The 19,905-nt window shown below is 37.4% G+C and overlaps 1 protein-coding gene across 2 annotated transcripts in view; it reads left to right on the forward strand.

The window, feature by feature from the left end:
* Nep2 (Neprilysin 2) overlaps positions 1-19,905 on the forward strand; it is a 73,754-nt gene that overhangs the window by 24,840 nt on the left and 29,009 nt on the right. For both annotated transcript variants that reach the window (XM_034983318.2, XM_069509139.1), the window contains exons 2-3: positions 2,985-3,035; positions 14,703-14,839. In XM_034983318.2, coding sequence (XP_034839209.1) covers positions 2,985-3,035; positions 14,703-14,839 — 188 coding nt within the window. The remainder of the gene's footprint in view (positions 1-2,984; positions 3,036-14,702; positions 14,840-19,905) is intronic.

The following is a 19,905-nucleotide window of genomic DNA, read 5'->3' on the forward strand; positions in this document are numbered from 1 at the left end:
GAAACCAAAAAACCTTTATCGGTCAGATTAAGAGAACCCACCAATATTTTTGTCAGATTAAGAAAATATGGTTTCAGGATTCCGAGATAAACCTCCCTTATGAAAATCTGACGCGCTCGAGTATTTCGAAAAAACTTTTTTTTTTTGCATTTTCAAAAATTCATCGTAACTTATCGTCGCGCCGAAATCGTCAGTTTTTTTAAAGGGAGCTTCCTTGGGGCCTACTCAACACCCCTTCTGAAAATCTGACGCGCTCGAGTAATTTTTTTTTTGCATTTTTGACTACTTTATATGCCTACCTCCACCACGCAAACCGGCAGATTAGTATACCGTTGTTATCAGAGGCACTTGGGGCATACGTAGTATGAATATCTGACGCGCTCGAGAATGCCCAAGTAACTGTTTTTTTAAACATTTTTGAAAAACCGTACACGCCAAACCCACCGCTAAAATGGTTTTTACCATACGAGCTTTTCTTTTCGAAATTATTTTATCTTTCGATTTTGATAGGTCTCGACGGCGCCGTTGAATTACGCCATTTAGCTACCTCGCCTCCCTAACTATAATTAATTATTTTTCGATAAATGCTTAAAGAGGTTATGTACGTACGTGACGTACACCAAGTTTGTTTGTTTCTCTTTGTATTATATCAGTGTGTGGTCCTACTGTGTATAGTCCGCGACAGATCGAGATGGCAAACGGGGTATGAGGCGGGGAGGACGGCCAGCACATCCGCACGTCACCCGTGCTCGCCCGTACCGGGTTAGCGCAGGGGCTGTGCGGGTGTGCGAGGCGTTCCCTCCCCGATTGCCATCTCGACCTGTCATGTACTATACGTACTCTGAGTCATTAGGTCAATGTAGAGTAATGCTGGTCGCATATTAAGCGGCGCCGCACAATCACAACGCATTTTTAAAAAACCGAGGTTGAACTGGCTCATTTAAAAATGAATGGGCTCTATGAGTGTTCGGTTTATTACCCCTATTGTTTACGTGGCATGTAAACGGTAACCAAATGTAATCCTATTTGTATTACTAATGACGGTCTCAAGTGGAAACACGCCAGTTTATTTTGAATGCACTATACTCAAAATCGTGGAAACTCTGAACATCCCAGTAGACTTGGGCCATTTTGCGGGACTTTAACACCTGTCATGTGTGCGGCACTTCTCTGCCTTTACCAATTCATTGAATATTCGCAACTGCAAGTAGGCCAAGATACCGAAAGCGATTGTGTCCATTGTTTTGAATTTAAATGACTGGATATTACACTACACAAACTTGAGCCTAGTTTTCTTTGACCCTGCGCTCTGCATTCGTGTCCTTAACACTTCAGCACAAGGCGTCTCTAAATAAAATGAGAATAAAATTAAAATACATAACAGTACTACATGATGCCCGCAACTTTGCCCACGTGGATTTAGGTTTTTTTTTAATCTTTAATTTTCCGGGATAAAAAGTAGCCTATATCCTTCCGCGGGATGTAAGCTAACTCTGTACCAAATTTCATAAAAGTCGGTCAAACTAGCTAATCCCCGCGACTTCGTCCGCGTACTCTGCACCAAATTTAAACCCCTAAGTATTTTACCCCCTTAGGGGTTGAATTTTCAAAAAATCCTTTCTTAGCCGATGTGTACGTCATAATAGCTATCTGCATGCCAAAGTTGTTTGAGTGGTAAATAAAATCAGCTATCAATTTCAATGGAATGACAACATACAAACAAGATACAAACAAATCAAACTAATAAAAAGCTAAGTAATATAAAACACAGGTTTTTGGTCTCAACTAAAACAAGTTTTCCAAAAAAACAGCTTAGATACAAACCTACCTGTGCGATCTGGTCGTGAAACACTCTAGAACAAGTATTTTCGTATAACTTATAAATTAATATTTTAGTGTTTACCATATTCCAGGGAGATTTTCTAAAATATTTTATATCACACCATCCATGTCCACATTTTAGCAAATGTAAATACTTAAATATTTTTGCACAAAAAGTTCACTTACTTTAGAAATATTATTGAAGAGAAGTGGTTAAGACGTGAGCCTCCTAATAGGAAGGTCGGAGGTTTGATCCCGGGCATGTACCTTTAACATTTCGGAGTTATGTGCGTTTTAAGCAATGAAGGTATGGGACGCACCATGCGTTGACGTGTCATATCAGGGAGACAGCATCAAGACCGGTAGCCGCAGCAGAAATAGCTGAAAACGGCAAGTGGCGCAAATCTCTTATCGAGAGTTACATTTTTGTTCCGTGGAGACCCTGGGGCCGTGGAGTTTTAGTGCAAAAAAATATCACGAGACATTTCACCGCGATTAATAGCCTCATCTGGTGACAGAAGGGCTAGCTCATTTTTTGCGCAACGGGTCAGACTGGCTGTGCAGCGGGGAAATACAGCCAGTATTCTTGGCACCATTCCACGCGGCTATGATTTGTATAGTAGTTAGATAAAGCTAGCTGATTTTATTGTAAATTTCTAACGGTGAAGGAACACATCGAGAGGAAACCTACATGCATGACTCTCGATAAAGTTTTCAAAGGTGTGTGAAGTCTGCCAATCCATACTGGGCCTGAGTGCTGCGAGTAGACCTGTGCTCAGTAGTGAGCTGACGATGGGTTGATCATGATAATATAAATAAATAAATAAAAATATTTTTTATTCAATTAAACTTATACAAGTATTTTTGAATCGTCAGATATGCATGTTACGATTTATTATCGACGTATTACGATATACATACTATTATTATTAGGTATATTATCGTTATCGTCGTATAAGTATCGACTTTCTGCTTATTGAACAAGAAATAATGTACCTACCTACTCATCTTAAAATCATTATGATAACCTGGCCTTATAAACTACGGTAATAGGTATATTAGAAGATACCTCAATAATAGAGGATTTTATTTTGTACTTGTTGTCTGCCGATTATTTTTAGAGTACATACTTAGATACTAAACACTTTTTCTTTCTTTTTCAGTGGGGACGCAGGGTATATCTCCACCAACTACAACATGCGTAACAATGTCAAGTAAGTTTTAATAATATGAACATAACAATAATAATCTATATCATCATCATCATCCGATAGATGTCCACTGCTGGACATAGAAATAAAATCAAAACCTTTTTCGTTTAATCTACTAGCATTCGAACCCGGGACCTCTTGATCTGCTGCCGAATAAATCATCCGAATTAAACAATCAAATGCCACTATCCGTGACGCGACACCTTCCCAAAATCACCCAATGCGCCCAAAGAATTTTCATTTCAATATCTAAAGTCTGCGACAGGTCGACATAGCAATCGGAGTATGAGACGGGGTGACACCCCGTACACGCGCACGTTACCCGCGCTATCCCGCACCGGGCGCTCGTGTGCTGATCGCCACGTCGACCTTTCGCAAACTATACATAGTATTTTACACTACTCGGCCGTGTATAATACTGATTACATATTTTTCCAAACACAAAGTAGATATATCTTATTCATCTTCAAGCGATCATGTGCCGTGAGAGGATTAAGTAACAAAGGTTGCAATCTTTAAGTACATTGTTACTGAATGCTATTCTATCGGTATTCAATAGTTGGAAATAAACTTAGAAAGGACCATTTGAATCTTGTTAAACATAAAGGAAAAATGCACACAAAAGGTAAGCTTTTTATCCTGTGGGAGGCTGCAACGAACATAATATATGCAGGCTTTTGTTATCTGATTCCAGATCCGTTTCACGTTCCATGAAAATACGTAGGTATTCGTTGGATATAAACAATTATATGTGTATCTAATGTTGATACAGTTCTTGCAATTCACGAAGGCGAGTGAACTTTACTTGTGGTTACGTTGTTTACATGGACATTGCGAAAGTGTGCGTGCACGTCGGACCAATCAGTCGCGAGTTACTTACTTATACCGACTTACTTATACCGATATGGCTTACACACAAACATGAGCCACTCGCCTTCGTGAAATGCAACAACTATAGTAGGTATGCTAAACCATAGACAAAGTCAAGAAGATAATTATTTTCGATTCACGCTATTTTATATTCGATTACACGTGATTGTAATCTTACCTGATAGTAAATAACATCTCAATTTAGAAGGTAGCAGGCTAATCTTGAGAGGCAGTTTCATAAACAAATCCCCCTTTTTAACCGACTTCCAAAAAGGAGGTGGTTCTCAATTCCCGTTTTGTTCCGTGTCGGAACGCTAGGTCCAAAACACTATGCCCGCCACCTCCCACCAAACTAGACCTCTTGTTTCTGCCAGAAACCGAATTCAGGGGTGGAAGAACTAAGATCTTATAAACACCCCATTTAGGTATAAGGACACAGCTTCCAGCTCTTTTCGTATCCAATTGTTGACTAAATGATGCTTTCATATCCAATAGTTGACTAAAAGCTGACTAACTGACTGACTGGTCTATCAACCCACAGCTCAAACTACTGGACGGAGCGGGCTGAAATTTGGCATGCAAATAGTTATTATGACGTAAACGTCTGCTAAGAAAGGAATTTTGAAAATCCAACCCCTAAGCGGGCAAAACAGGGGTTTGAAATTTGCGTAGTCCACGCGGACGAAGTCGCGAGCATAAGCTAGCGTAGGTATATTTGTGAAACGCACTATACTACTACTTCAGTAATAAACGGATCACCCAAGATAGCGGCTGTTTTATTGTCTCACAAAATTATCACAAAAAAAAAGATTCCGACAAATTGAGAACCTCCTCCTTTTTTTGAAGTCGGTTAATAAATCAATTTGGAAGCTGTGGTAGCCTAGTGGTTAGGACGTCCGCCTTCTAATCAGAGCTCGGGGGTTCGATCCCGGGCACGCACCTCTAGCTTTTCGGAGTTATGTGCGTTTTAATTAATTGAATATCAATTGCTTTAACGGTGGACGAAAACATCGTGAGGAAACCTGCATGCCTGAGAGTTCTCCATAATGTTCTCAAAGGTGTGTGTCTACCAATCCGCACATGGGCCAGCGTGGTAGACTATGGCCAAAACCCTTCTCACTCAGAGAGGAGACCCGCGCTCTGTAGTGAGCCGATGATGGGTTGATCATGATGAAATTAATTTGTGCCCACAGCTATAAAAGGGTTAAAACCCACTCTTTAAACTAGATTCCTGGCTACGGCCTTCCTTTTGTTTAAAATACATTTGTAAATATACTTAGAGGCAATTTGTTTGTGACGAAGGCTTCGAGGCACGTATTTGAGCCACAATCCGCAGCCAATCTTTATTAACTCAATAAGTATCGTCTCAAGTAATATCATTTGCATTTAGATCACTCGCTAACAGTAAACTTTGTCGTGTTAAGTGTTTTTCACTTTTCACGCAATTTTCCAATTTTTTCCCCGGATGATTGTTGACGGCCGTATTTATTATTGAAGTCTTTTATAGCGTTATCATGGTTTTAATGCAACCGATAAAAGTCCAATGAAAGATAATCAGTACCCTTATTATAAATGCGAAAGTGTGTTTGTTTGTTCTTTGTTGGTTTGTTGGTTTGTCCTTCAATCACGTCGCAAAGGTGCATTGATTGACGGATTGACGTGATTTTTCGCATGGGTATAGATAAAGACCTGGAGAGTGACATAGGCTACTTTTTATTCCGGAAAATCAAAGAGTTCCCACGGGATTTAAAAAAAACCTTATTCCACGCGGATGAAGTCGCGGGCATCAGCTATCAGCTAGTCGAGCATAAATGCATAATTACATATTAAATTATGTAATTAAATACATATAGTAAGTACATATGGTACCTACAATAGTTTGAATTTTGAACAAAGGTCAGACACGTGCTGGCTCTAAGTCCATTACTTCAAATACCTAAAAACATCCTAAAACATACCTACCTTAATTGCCAAATTATAATAAGTTTTTATTGATAAAGTTTTTGTGCTTGTGTCGGTTTTATTATTGTGGAAACTGCGATGCCATCGTGACCTTGATGCGATGGATTGTATACAAGGCTAGCTGACCCGCCACGGAATTTAGAAAATCGAACTAAGTTTGAAATAAGTACTTACGTATTTTTTTTGTAACCGAAATCCCAAATACTAATTTTTATACAAATAACTTGAAAAGTGACGGACTTTCATACAAACTTTCAACCCCCTATACTATTTAACTCCCTTGAGAGTAGAATTTTCAAAAATCGTGAAACAAACAGATGGCCCTCTCGCGCATACTTTGATATCTGGCAACGAAACGTCAAAAACGCAATCTCTCGCCCTACAATATAATAAAAACTGCTAGCAGAGTGAACTAGAGTAGTTTTCACTTCCACTAAAAATTGTTGAAATAAAAAGTGAAATTGAAATGAAAACTGAATTGTCAATAACATCATCAAAAGAATCTATAAAAGTTAAGCTCTAAGTATACTTAATCAGACACTGAAAAGTATTACAGTTACCTATCTACCCTCTCAGTATTCACTATTCACGGCTTTCACGAAACTCCTCACATAGGGAACGCTGCAGACTCAAAGGTATATACTCTCAAAGCATTTTGCGATCACTCATAGTAGTCTAGTTTGCGAGAATTATCAAGTTTCGGAATGAAAGGTGCGTCGAGTAGGTATTGACTTCATCATCATCATGATCAACCCATCACCGGCTCACTACCACCTACAGAGCACGGGTCTCCTCTCAGAGTGAGAAGGGTTTGGCCATAGTCTACGCTGGCCATGTGCGGATTGGTAGACTTCACACACTTTTGAGAACATTATGGAGAACTCTCAGGCATACAAAACGCATGACTCCGAAAAGTTAGAGGTGCGTGCCCAGAATCGAACCCCTGACCTCCAGTTAAAAGGCGGATGTCCTAACCACTAGGCTATCACAGCTTATTATTATATATTGGTATAGGTATTGACTTCATCTACACACACTGTGATGAATTTACATACATAAATTTTCACAGAATGTGTATTTCTTTTGTCACTATAATAACAAATACTAAAAATTACAAAATGGCCGCCATGAAAATGAAAAAAAATAAAGTTTTATTTCTTGTACGATGTACGGATCCCTTCGTGTGCGAGTCCGACTCGCACTTGACTGATTTTATTTTACCTTTTGACCTCATTGAAAAATAATCTTCAACGATTTTTCATTAAAGTAGTTTTTACATTTATTCTGATTTAGTTCTTTGGCAATAGTATTTGTTAGAATTTTCTACCTGGTCTCTTTGTTGTGTAATTTTTTCTTGATTTTATGATTTTTTCTGTAGTTTTTATGTACCAATGGATAGCTAACAAAACGTAGATGTTTTTAAAATAATCCGCAGGATAAGTGCCATAGTAATTTTTACAGAATATTTGCAAATTATTCAAAGTAATAAATTTAAAAATCGAAAACTTGTACAGTTTTTGGACTGTAATTTTAAAATGCTTGAAGATTTTTCTTGTTTTATAACTGTTTATTATTAACAAGGATATGTACTAGCAAGAGAAAAAAAAAATCTAATGAAATACATTGCTCCTTTTTTTTATTAATTTTTAATGTGGCAAACACCCCTTTACCTAGAAAAAATTAAAAAAACTAATAACTCGAAAACGATACACTTTTGCATAAGCACTTTAGGAGTCGTTTGATAGCTAATGTCCTGTACTATAACCCCTTAACGGGATCGTGTCCTATTTTCCTGTAACCCTGTATATTACTATACTATGAACCTTCGGTTAAAGCACGGTAATAATATTATCATAGTTAAAGCTAGACAAAAACAAATATGAGCCTAAAGGACGCATAGACACAAGAAATCTAACGGCGCAGGAGCAAGGTCTGCAGGTGTTATCCGGATATACCGTTATCGATGCAGTGCAGTTATGTAAGAGTTGATTGACCCCATGGCAAACAATAATGTATTCTAAGTTCTAACAAGTTGGCTTATAAATAAACGTAAACATCTTCTAGGTAAATCTCATCTTAGGCCACATCATCACTTTCCATCAGATGTGATTTTGCCTGTAATGAATTAAAAAAAAATTACTTTACAAGTAGGTACTTTTGGATCGTTAAATGGATTTACCACTGGTTCGGAATGCCTTTCCTACCGAGAAGAACCAGCAAGAAACTCAGCGGTTGCACTTTTGAAAGATTTGATATACAATATTATGCCATAAAAATTAAAAGCAATTGCAGTCCCACGCATTGGTGGAATGAGCTGAAGGTCAAATCCATGCTCTTTTATCATTTAAATAATCTTAATATGTAGAGTTATGATCAAGTGCTAAAAGTCATGTCAAAATACACGCTTTGGTGGTCTCAACGAATTACTTGTAAACTTGTATTTACCATTCTTTAGAGCCTTAATAGCTCAACCGGTAAAGGAGTGGACTGAAAACCGAAAGGTCGACGGTTCGAACCCCGCCCGTTGCACTATTGTCGTACCTACTCCTAGCACAAGCCTGACGCTAAGTTGGAGAGGAAAGGGGAATATTAGTCATTTAACATGGCTAATATTCTTTAAAAAAAATCTACCTACTAAGTTTCTTTTTGAATTTTTTGAATGTTTAACAAGTCTACTTTGGACCACTATAAGAGCTAGCGCGCACCACGAAGTTGCGGTGCGTTTAAAATCTGTAAATTTGAATCTAAATCAATCAAAATCCGGTACGGGCTAAATTCTGCAGTGCGCGCGCTTCTATGTCGTTTTATAGTTCACAGATTTTGCGGGGAAAAAACGTACGGTTTACCGTGGTGCGCGCTAGCTCTAAGTATTTCCTAATTCCATGCTTGTAATAATAAAAACTGGCAGTATAATAGAAGTGAAAACTCAAAACTATGAAATAAGTATAATAACAGTATCTTTATTTGGATTTTCAAATCAATTGTAGTAAGTATCAAGATAGTAGACATACTGCCGTACTCAAGGTCGCTTAATCGTTACTATATCTCTCACATAAATCTGTCTCGTTCTAACTCAATCTTAAGTAACGATTAGCTTCTCTGAGTACGGTGGATAGTGCCTAAAATGTAAAATTAAAATTGTAAATGCATGCGTCTGTGTAATTACTGAAATACATACATTCATGGTAGTATGTTTTTTTTGAAAATAAATATTTTAAACCGAACTGATATCATAATAACTATATTTTTCCCATGACTCCATTCGCGAACCGCGTAAATTGAAATTTCCTTAAGGAACCCGTTGGAATTACTCAATAAAATCACTTAATATCAGGTGACTTGCCTGCTAGTTTGCTCGCTATTTTTATTTAAAAAAAAATATTTACTTGATGGGGTCGCGACCCACTTTATGGAGAGAACCTTGATATCAAATCTCAAGTTTTCTCAATCTAGTCAGTAACTCCTTTAATAACTTAGGTGACCTTATTTTTTAATAAGCCTGCGCCTGGTCATATTATGTTGTCGTGATTGAAGCAGGTTGGAAATAACTTTTCACTTCCTAATTGAATATGCGGCCAGAAAACTACCTTAGATAGTAACATTGACTTATATATTACTTCGTGTGGACAGGGCTATTGCACAAACAAAATAACACCGACTCAGTGGTGCTTTAGCACGAATGCAACCTCAGTGACGTCTGGATTTCAAACGGGTCGTTAATTAGTATCTAAGAGGTGGCGCTGATTTATTTGGTTCCAAAACCGTGAAAATTTTTGTTCGCTTGGGCATATCTTGTCATTTATATCGATGGATAGTAATGATACAATTTTCACTCGCAGCGTCACTTTAGGTCAGGTACATACACTGGCAGATTGAAGTTAAGCTGAGGCGTGGCGTGTCTCTAGAAATAACTCTAGCGCTCTCACCAGCGCTTTTACAGTATGTGGCATAATCTGAAATATGCCCCTGTAGTTTATTTAAAAAAAACTTATTTTATGACTCCTTGTAAAATCACCTTGACCACTAGATCATAAATTGTTATAACATATGGGTGAAACGTGACCACATAATCTTACGCGTAAGAAACCCTCGCACTAAACGGGAACCTTTATTCGGTCAAAAAAGTTCGTTAACCTTGAAGACAATGAACTTAGGTCAGACCGGTCTGGATTAATAAATGCCATCCAACGATAATGACACGTCGTTACATAACGAGACTAGCTAGTGATGTTCTTAGTCTATCGACTTCGATTAGTCAACTAGCTATCTTTGAGGGTTCCGTACCTCAATAGGAAAAATGAACTCTTATATTTCAATCCCTAAAGGTATGAAACAATTTCAACTTTCTACCTATTACGGTTTAAGAGATACACGGACAACGGTTGTCAGACAGATGGACAGACAGACGGGTAGCGGAGTTTTAACAATAGGGTCGCGGTGGCACCCATCGGGTACGGAACCCTAACAACATAATATGAAATAAACGCTTACTCTTCTACTCGATTACCGTTAATGTTACCTACTTAAATAAGGGTAATTCACTTCGGCGGAAATGCTATTAAAGTTTAACATGCAATCAATCACAAATGTACCTACTTTTCTGTATCCTAATCATTATTTTGTATTCATGTATGCATGACATGATACACATATTATATTATATTACCTACTATATATACTACACATATTATATTACCTACCAGCTGCCTCGGCGAACTTCGTACTGCCTAACAGTCGATTCTTTTACAGGATTTTTTTTAATTTTTTCTCTTCAGACCCTTGAGAACATTATGGAAAACTTTCAGGCATGCTGGTTTCCTCAGGTGTAAGCGCACTTAACTCCGAAAAGTTAGAAGTGTGAGCCAGGATTATAACCTTCGACCTAATAGGAGGCCCACCCTTACCCACTAGGCTATCACCACTTATGATTTCATATTATCACAGCTATTCATATTATCATATTTACTAGCTAAAGCCTGGTATGCGTTGCAACGCTACTTGTACGCCACCCATTGCACTACTTTGATTCCATGGTACTGTGCAGAAACGCAAGGCCTACGAAGAATAACTCAATCGAATGTACGATCCTGCGAAGCATAAGTAATGAACAGACAAACAGTAGTTAATAATGTAATTTTTGACTAGAATATAATAAATATATTCAATCTTCTTTTTCATCATTATCATCGTATCAACCTTTGTAATCATCACCAGACGTCCCCTTCTGAACCCTACAAGAGACCTATGCCCAGCAGTAGACGTCTATCGGTTGATGATGATGATGATAGTGGTGATCATTTATTACGTAAACTTAAAACTAAAACTACGAGGGTTCCGAACGCGCCCCTGAAAATGTGTATTGTTTTTTCCATAAAACACTTGACTATAGAATAGAAGGGATTCTATCATCGTTAAAAAACACGATCTTAGAGATAAAAGTGCCCATAAAAGCCGTCAATATACGGAGGACAATAAAAAACGCATAAAAAGCACGGGCGCGGCGACATGCACTAAACAATAAGTGATTTCAGATTATAGATGCTTGCCTAGATTACACCTTTTATGCTATTGATTTTCTTGATATTCAAATCTTAAGTGGAAATGTTTGTTAATTGCTAACAACCGTACTCAGAGTCGCTTAATCGTTACTTATGTTCAGTTAAAACGAGACAGCGCGATATCTCTCACATAAATCAGTCTCGTTTTAACTCAATCTTAAGTAACGATTAGCGACTCTGAGTACGGCTGTCAATCAATGTAATTAGACAAGAGTGAATAAGCATCTTCTAGGCAAGCGCGCTCCAACCTCAGGCCAAGCTCCACCAAGCTGGAATCAGCTCCACCAAGACCTCATCATTGCTCTTTATTAGGCATGATTGTCGTCAAGCCTATCTTGTAATTAAAAAAAACACTGCCAGTTAGGGAATGTTATCCATCTTTTACAGAAGCAATAGGTACTATTGATGATGATGACGTTAAAAAAGGAATGTCAATTTCACAAGGTTGTAGTGAGTGAGTGAGGTACATGCTTTATTTATTCTTCTTATTGAACGATTGAAACATTATTATGTCAAAATTAAAAATAAAAATATACAGTCGAATTGAGAACCTCCTCCTTTTTTTAAGTCGGTTAATCAGTAATGTAAATCAGAAGGTATGTATCACTAATGTAAAATTTCCTGACTGACTTATACTGATTTACTGAGATTTAAATGTTTTATAATTTTTAGGGTTCCATACCCGAAGGGTGCCCAATATGGGACCCTATTACTAAGCCCCTGCCGTCCGTCCGTTTATCTGTCTTTATCTCGAGAACCGTTATGATTAAAGTTTAATGAAGCCTGACTTATGCACTTTGCTGTCAAACCTTAATGTTAAGCAGCTTATAATCTTAACCCCTTGGCACATTAGCATATTCAAATAAAAATAAGTAAATATTATTTAATAAAGGCGAGTAACCTTATGTTTATGATGCATTTAAATAAAATTCTATTTTCTTTATTTTTGTTTGCATAAACGTTATCAACAGAGTTCACACTTTTTTGTTCAAAGCAGCACCTGAAAATATAAAGAGGTATTAATAATTATATTGTTATTCCTCCACACAACGACATTATTTTGTTGTTATCACGATTGTTTAACGTATGGTGAGGTGAAATCAAAGAAAAATAGGGCTACCTTAGGGCTACTTAGCGTGAAATATGATATTTGATGCCTGCCAGTGACGTCGAAGCCGCGACGTTTTGTTAGAAGTTCCCTAACTGTTGTGAACTGTGACTGAACTCTGTATACGTTGGCCCTAAATAAATTAAAACACCCTTCCTACTACTACGGCAAATAACAATCCATATCTATACTAATATTATATATGCGAAAGTGTGTCTGTCTGTCTGTCTGTCTGCTAGCTTTTCGCTTTTCACAGCCCAACACTTTAACCGATTTAGTTGAAATTTGGTACAGACTTAGCTTACATCCCGGGGAAGAACATAGGCTACTTCTTATCCCGGAAAATCCAAGAGTTCCCACGGGATTTTCAAATCCTAAATCCACGCGGACGAAGTCACGGGCATCATCTAGTAATAACAGTTGGTATCTTAATGCTTCATAGGCCCTTAAATGTACTATATTTTGCTGTATGTAAATAATGCTAAAACCTGTCAAAGAAAATATAAAACTGTTAATTTTTAAGATTATCGTTCATTATTCGAGAATAAGGCAGGTAGGAAATCCAAGATAATATAAGTAGGTAGGATTAAACTTAAAACTAGCATTATCTAATTACTATACAAATCATGCCCGCGTGGAATGGTGTCAAGAATACTGACTGCATTTCCGTGCTGGACAGCCAGGCAGATCCGTTGTGCAAAAAATGAGCCAGCCCTTCTGTCACCAGATGAGGCTAGTAGGTACTGTATCATCCAATTTTATTTAAGCGTGTAAATTATTATTTATTTTCATAATTTTTAAGCCGCTTTGCGCGAGACATCGAAATAAGTTTCTTTTAAGCTATAAGAAGGGATCCTGTATCCCTCGGGCTCCCTTCGGTTAACACCAAAGAAAATTGCGGCCAAGTAAATTGGGTTAGCAAAACAAATTGAAAATTTCGTAGCAATTTTCTCCTTCAAAGAATAACCACTTAGAATTTTCCACTTCCCTACAAAAGCATTATGTGTCACTTGAATCCCTGGTTCTTAATTGCAGAGATTAACTGTGTGGCGATTAAGAGATCGCGTTTTTCTTTAATCTAATGCAGAGATAAATAAAATAGATAGTCGGCCTAAGTTACAAAATCCACTATACAGTGTGTTTTTTTTACACACACAGGACAGTAGGTAAGGGAAAATTCAAAACCATAGGAGATACAAAGAAACTGTAGCTCTTTTTTGTGAAAACAATTATGGCATAATAAATTTTTTGGTCAAACGTAACTAGTCCATAAAAATCAATGAAATTGACTATTTTTTTTAATGCCAATCGACTCAGTTTTATGTAATTTCTTTGTATAGAAATAAAAAAATCGGGACTATATCTCCTATGGTTTTAGATTTTCCCATACTACCCCAGTCAAAACACACTGTATAATAATTATATTATGATATATGGTTTACTACTGAATTACAAGTGTATCGTACACAACATGTGTAAATACATACATTTATTAGGTACGCAAAAACTAGATTAATATTGTTATCGTTTGATGGTAGGTATACCTACGGCTATGCTACAGATCACGGCCCTACTAATATGGTGGCTTTTGAACTAGGAATGAAAGTGATAGCTAACCACAACAGAATACCTACCAAACCTAAGATTTTCAATTTATAAAAATATTTTCGACCACAGCTTTGTCAGTGTGACCTACAGGAACTGTGCATTTTTCTCCATTATTCATATTTCACTTAGCTTTAGGAAATAATGTAGCTATCTAACAGTGAAAGAATTGTCTAAATTGGATCATTAGTTCCGGAGCACGGAGAGTACCCCCTTTATAAAACTTATTAGTTCCAGAACAACCCCCTACATACAAACTTATTAGTTCAGGAGCACGGAGAGTACCCCCTATATACAAACTTAAAAATAAATAAATTTTAATTAGAATAGATTTGACAAGATTTTTATAAGCTTTAAATTCACTTTCTTTTTCACAAGTCATGACGAGGCTACATGGTGACGTATCATTGTTAAGGTCCCGGAAACTAGTCGAGCATACTCCGACTAAATATGAGTCAAGTCACCCTTCGACTTCGCCCTAGAGCTAGCTGCTAGAGCCCCTAGAGCCTATACCACTCACGATGTTATAAACTCTGAAGACTGATTATATTATGTTTTTATTCGTAGGCCATCCTTCTGGGAGCAGAGGACGCGTATGGAGAAGCTGCTGATGCTGGCAGTGGGTGTGGCGTCGGTGCTGGCCGTGGCCTTCCTCGCTGCTTTCCTCGCCGTCGCGCTCTTACGTAACGCCCCCGACGCCGATGGTGAGCATACGCACGACTTAGATGGAATGATTGGTATGCCAGAAAGCGCTTTCAACGTGGCTACTTTTTAGAAGATTTTGTTAGGATCTAAGGCTGAGATCTATAGAGCGCTCTTTGACTTTGCTCAGACTTAAGATTGAGTTAAAACGAGACAGATTTATATGAGAGATATAGCTCTGTCTCGTTTTGACTCTGTCTTAAGTCTAAGCTAAGTCAGAGTGCGCTCTATAGATTTCACCCTTAGTGACCGCGACTCTTAACACTGCTTATCCTATGTCAATGTAGCACTGCCCTCTGTTCAGTCACGCGACGCGTTTAGCGATGGACGATTTATTAAAGAACAATCGAATTATTCTACTATCCTTAGTCAAAGTCAAAGTCAAAGTCAAATGATTTATTCAAAATAGGTAATAAATTACTCTTATTGATTGTCTGGTATAGTGTTAGATTTGTAAGATAATATAGTGGTGATAATTATAACGCAAACTTAAAACTAAAGCTACGAGGGTTCCAAACGCGCCCAGGTCTGAGAAGAGCCCACAACAAACTCAGCCGGGTATTCTTTTTATTATCACCACTTTACAAATTTATTGAAACTTATTAGAACTATCACAAAGTCGTTAAGCAACTCATTCCCAAGCTTGCTTATCATTTAAATAATCCTTTACATTGTAATAGGATTTTTCAATTAGTTTACGTTTTATGAAAACTTTGAACTTGTTGAGAGACATCTCCAATATGTCTTCTGGAAGCTTATTATAGAAACGTATGGAATTACGAGCAAATGAATTGCTAACTTTACTGAGCCTAGAGGCGGGAATTACAAGTTTATTTTTATTTCTAGTATTTATATATAATTCTATAACAATCGAATAACAATTGAACAGTCGGAACTTTTCGATTGCTAATTAGGACGCATAGCCCGCGGGTCTGAAATGAATGAATCAAAATTTTATAGAGTTGACAATTTAACATTTCGATTTTCAAGTGTGCCTCACGGCGCATACGAATAGAGTTTGAAACTCTATGTGATATTCTATGCGTCGATATGCGTAATATGCGTCGATATTCATTCGATTATCGATTTTTCGTTTGTTATTCGACTGTAGATTTTTATTAGTTTACTTTTTGTGCAGACGATTCGCTCGTTTATCGATGCATTTTATTGTTTTTCTGCAACAATTACCTTGCTAACTACAACCATTCTATTACAAGATATGCAGTCTCATACAAAATCTACTTAGTAGAAAAAGTGTCGGCTTCGGGATTGCATTTGTAGGTATTTTTGTTTAAAGCAAAACTCTTCAAAGTAATTTGAACCTTTATTTGTGTTTGTATTTTTACAAAACAAATAAATACTATTAAAGCACACTACGTCATGTGAGACGTGTTCACATTTGCTTTTTCACTAGCAAATAATAGAAAATACGTGCGTTACCATTAGCGAACACTTTTTGATGAGCTCAAGTTTGCTTGTAATCGCTGGTCTTCTCGTCCATCCCTACATGCCTATCGTTTTAGAGTTCACTCTAGCATATTTGAATGAGAGAACGCATCGTCACGTCGTGCAAGTTTTTGCTTAAAAATACTTGAAGCATGCACGTATAGCATGTTTTTTCGTGGAGGGCTAGCGTTTTGTTCCGAATAATCTGAAGGTCCCGGGGTGTTCCGGAACTCAGTGTTCAACGATGAATGCTAGCCACAGGGCCCATTTGACATTTATTTTTAATCCATTGAAGGTATTCTACGAAAGAAATTTTTATATCACTCAGTGAAGCAGCAATGTAGAACCAACAATTTCAAATGAGCTCGGTGCCTATCATTGATCGTTGGACACTGAGCTGTTAGCGAATCAGAAGGCTGGTCGCTAAGATCCATTTAGCTCTCATATTTATTCATTCGTCGTAATTTACATAGGTATGTGCGCCAAATCGTAAAAAAGTACGCAAATATATATTATGTCTGACACAATAACAAATGGCTTTTAAATATCCACTCTGTGAAAATCACTGTATTCATTTTAACTTGGCGTATCGGTAATGAAATTGAAGTTTTACAGTTCATTAAGATTTTTTTTACTACATAAAGCTATTAACCGAGACAGATTAACGACTTGGGCTTAATATTAGGGTTCCGTACCTCAAAAGGAAAAACGGAACCCTTATAGGATCACTTTGTTGTATGTCTGTCTGTCGGTCTGTCAAGAAACCTACAGGGTACTTCCCGTTGACCTAGAATCATGAAATTTGGCAGCTAGGTAGATCTTATAGCTGACATTTGGAGAAAAATCTGAAAGCCGTGAATTTGTGGTTACGCCACACAAAAAAAAAATTGTGGTCATGAACTAATAATTAGTATTTTCAATTTTCTAAGTAAGATAACTATATCAAGTGGGGTATCATAATATGAAAGGTCTTCACCTGTGCATTCTAAAACAGATTTTTGTTTATTTTTATGTATCATAGTTTTTGAATTATCCTGCAAAATGTCGAAAAAATACGACTGTAGTACGGAACTCTCATTGCACGAGCCTGACTCGCACTTGGCCGGTTTATTTTATTTAAAACCAGCAGGTGCCAACGACATCACGCGTATAAAGGCTCACGGTCATTGATACTAATGCTGTTTACATAGTACGCTGGATCTGCGATTGATTACGTGTTTTTGAAGCAACTCGGCTATCGCCATGCTGTCTCCATTTTGGCGCTGATAATATCGCCATGTGAGCGTACTTGGAACTAAATGTTAGTGATGAGACATCTGTCAACACGAAGACATTGTCACAGTGTCAATTCTAGTAAGTACGCTAAGGTACGCTCAGTTGGGTGCTTTTAATGGTCACAAAAAGAACTATCATTTTGTATGGCACATCATATGTGGAGTACTATCTGAATACATAGTACATAATATTATTATGTTATATCTTTGCTCACGTATATTGCTACAGAATTAAAACATGTAATGTACAATGAAGAACGTGTGAACACGCGTGTGAAGCAAAATAAAAAAGAGGCGTGTATGCGCGGATTCAATGTTATTCTATTATTTAAAGATTTAATCTCTAAAATTTTTGGATAAATGCATCGCGCCGTGTCGCTTCGCTTTTGCTATATTACATTAAAAGAAAAACTGACTGTTAGACTGACTGACTGATCTATCAATGCTCAAACTATAGTGGTCGGATCGGGATGAATTTTGACATGCAGCTATATGACGTAAATGTCCGCTAAGAAAGCACTTTTGAAAATTCCACTCCCTAACCGATCTAAATCCGTGAAAATACGTTGCTTTTTGTTTTGTGTGGTAGCTTGTGACATATACATAATATTTTTTATATCCGTATTTTCACTGGTTCGGATCGGATGAGTGCGTGATCGCTGTAAGGGGGTAGAATAGGGGTTTGAAAGTTGTGTAGTCCACGCGGACGACGACGTCGCGGGTATAAGCTAATTAAGTAGTCCGTTTATAAAATGGGTCTTACTTATTTTTTCACACCATTGCAAAATACAACAATGACTTTATCAAAGTACCGAATGAGTGACCCGGCACTGTTTTGTATCGTTCGCCTAAATGCTCGCTGCTCCGTAAAAACCGATAAACTTGGTGCAAACTTGGAACAAAGCCCTTCTGAAATGAACTGAACTGCTGATTGCAGATTGTTGCAACATCCAACAGAAGTTGACCTATCTTTAACTTATATTTTAATCCTTACTTATTTTTATGTGAACACCAGTTACAATAGTAAAATGTATAAAGCTCATCAGACATTGTTTCAACCTATTGTATACTTGCATTTTATTGAATAAATAAATCATTAGTTCGTTCATTCACTCATACCAGGTTGTGTTTATCACTGGAATTCATAGTTAAGATAGGGGCTTCTTTAGGGAACAATACAGGTGACATGTATAAGCCCGAAAAATGCTAATGCGCGTGGCTGCTATTTTAGTGACGTCAGCACTAGCTGATGATATGTTTTTAATTCGGCTGACGTCAAAATGACGACATTTGATGTTAATGAGACATGGTTCCAGCGCAATAGCAATTTACGGGACTTATATCGTATTTTTTAAAATAAAAATGGCGAGCAAACAAGCAGGCGTCTCACCTGATGTTTCAATTTATACGTATTCAACTTTAATCATTGTACTTATAAAGGTTCGTTCAAGCATAAAGATTGAATATGACACAATATGTCTGAATGGACCCCGAAGCACAAGTGAATAGCTCAACGTTTGAGGAGCGGACTGAATTCCGAAAGGTCGGCGGTCCAAACCCCATCCGTTGCACTATTGTCGTATCTAGTCTTAGCACAAGCTTTACGCTTAGTTGGAGGGGAAAGGGGGAATATTAGTTATAATTATTAGCGTGCCTAATATTGTTTTAAAAACAAAAAAAAGTGTTTAAGCCATTAAGCACGTTAGTCGCACTAAGTAAACTCAGCGATAATAAACATCACGTGCAGCTCAAAAAACTAATAATATGTAATTTAAAAAATCCGTCAAGTGCGAGTCGGAATAGCACAGGAAGGGTTCTGTATCAAAACAAGAAATAACTCCTTTAATATTTTTTTTAATTTTAGTACCTACCGGCCATTATAATATTAATGTAGCAGATAGACAGCTACACTTTCGCATTTATATTATTAGTTTGGCGATTGACCCGTCTCGTCCCAGGACTCGAACCCAGTTCATTATGATCCGCAGTCGCATAAGCTAAACCAACGAGGCAGTTACTAAGAACTTGTAATACAACTATGAAGTAGGTATGTGAAACAAAATGTGCTAGCCTTGTAGAAAAGCGGTATTTTCCAACTAACACGTAGAAACTATCCGAGATCGCAAACTGACTGTCGTGGGAAGTGGGGCGTGTTGTGCATCTGTCATTTTAATGACTATCACCTCTAGAGTGTAATTGAAACATGAGAGCCTGTAGGAATTACTGAGCAGGTGAAATATCTATATATACTTACTACAGTAAATAGTTACTTCTTAGATTATTAAGTTCTATTATTTGGTTTATCCTTTTCCCTATATAGGTAAGAAAAAAACAAATTGCACATTTTA

The sequence above is a fragment of the Maniola hyperantus genome, chromosome Z (genome assembly GCF_902806685.2).
Source record: "Maniola hyperantus chromosome Z, iAphHyp1.2, whole genome shotgun sequence".
Lineage (NCBI taxonomy): Eukaryota > Metazoa > Arthropoda > Insecta > Lepidoptera > Nymphalidae > Maniola > Maniola hyperantus.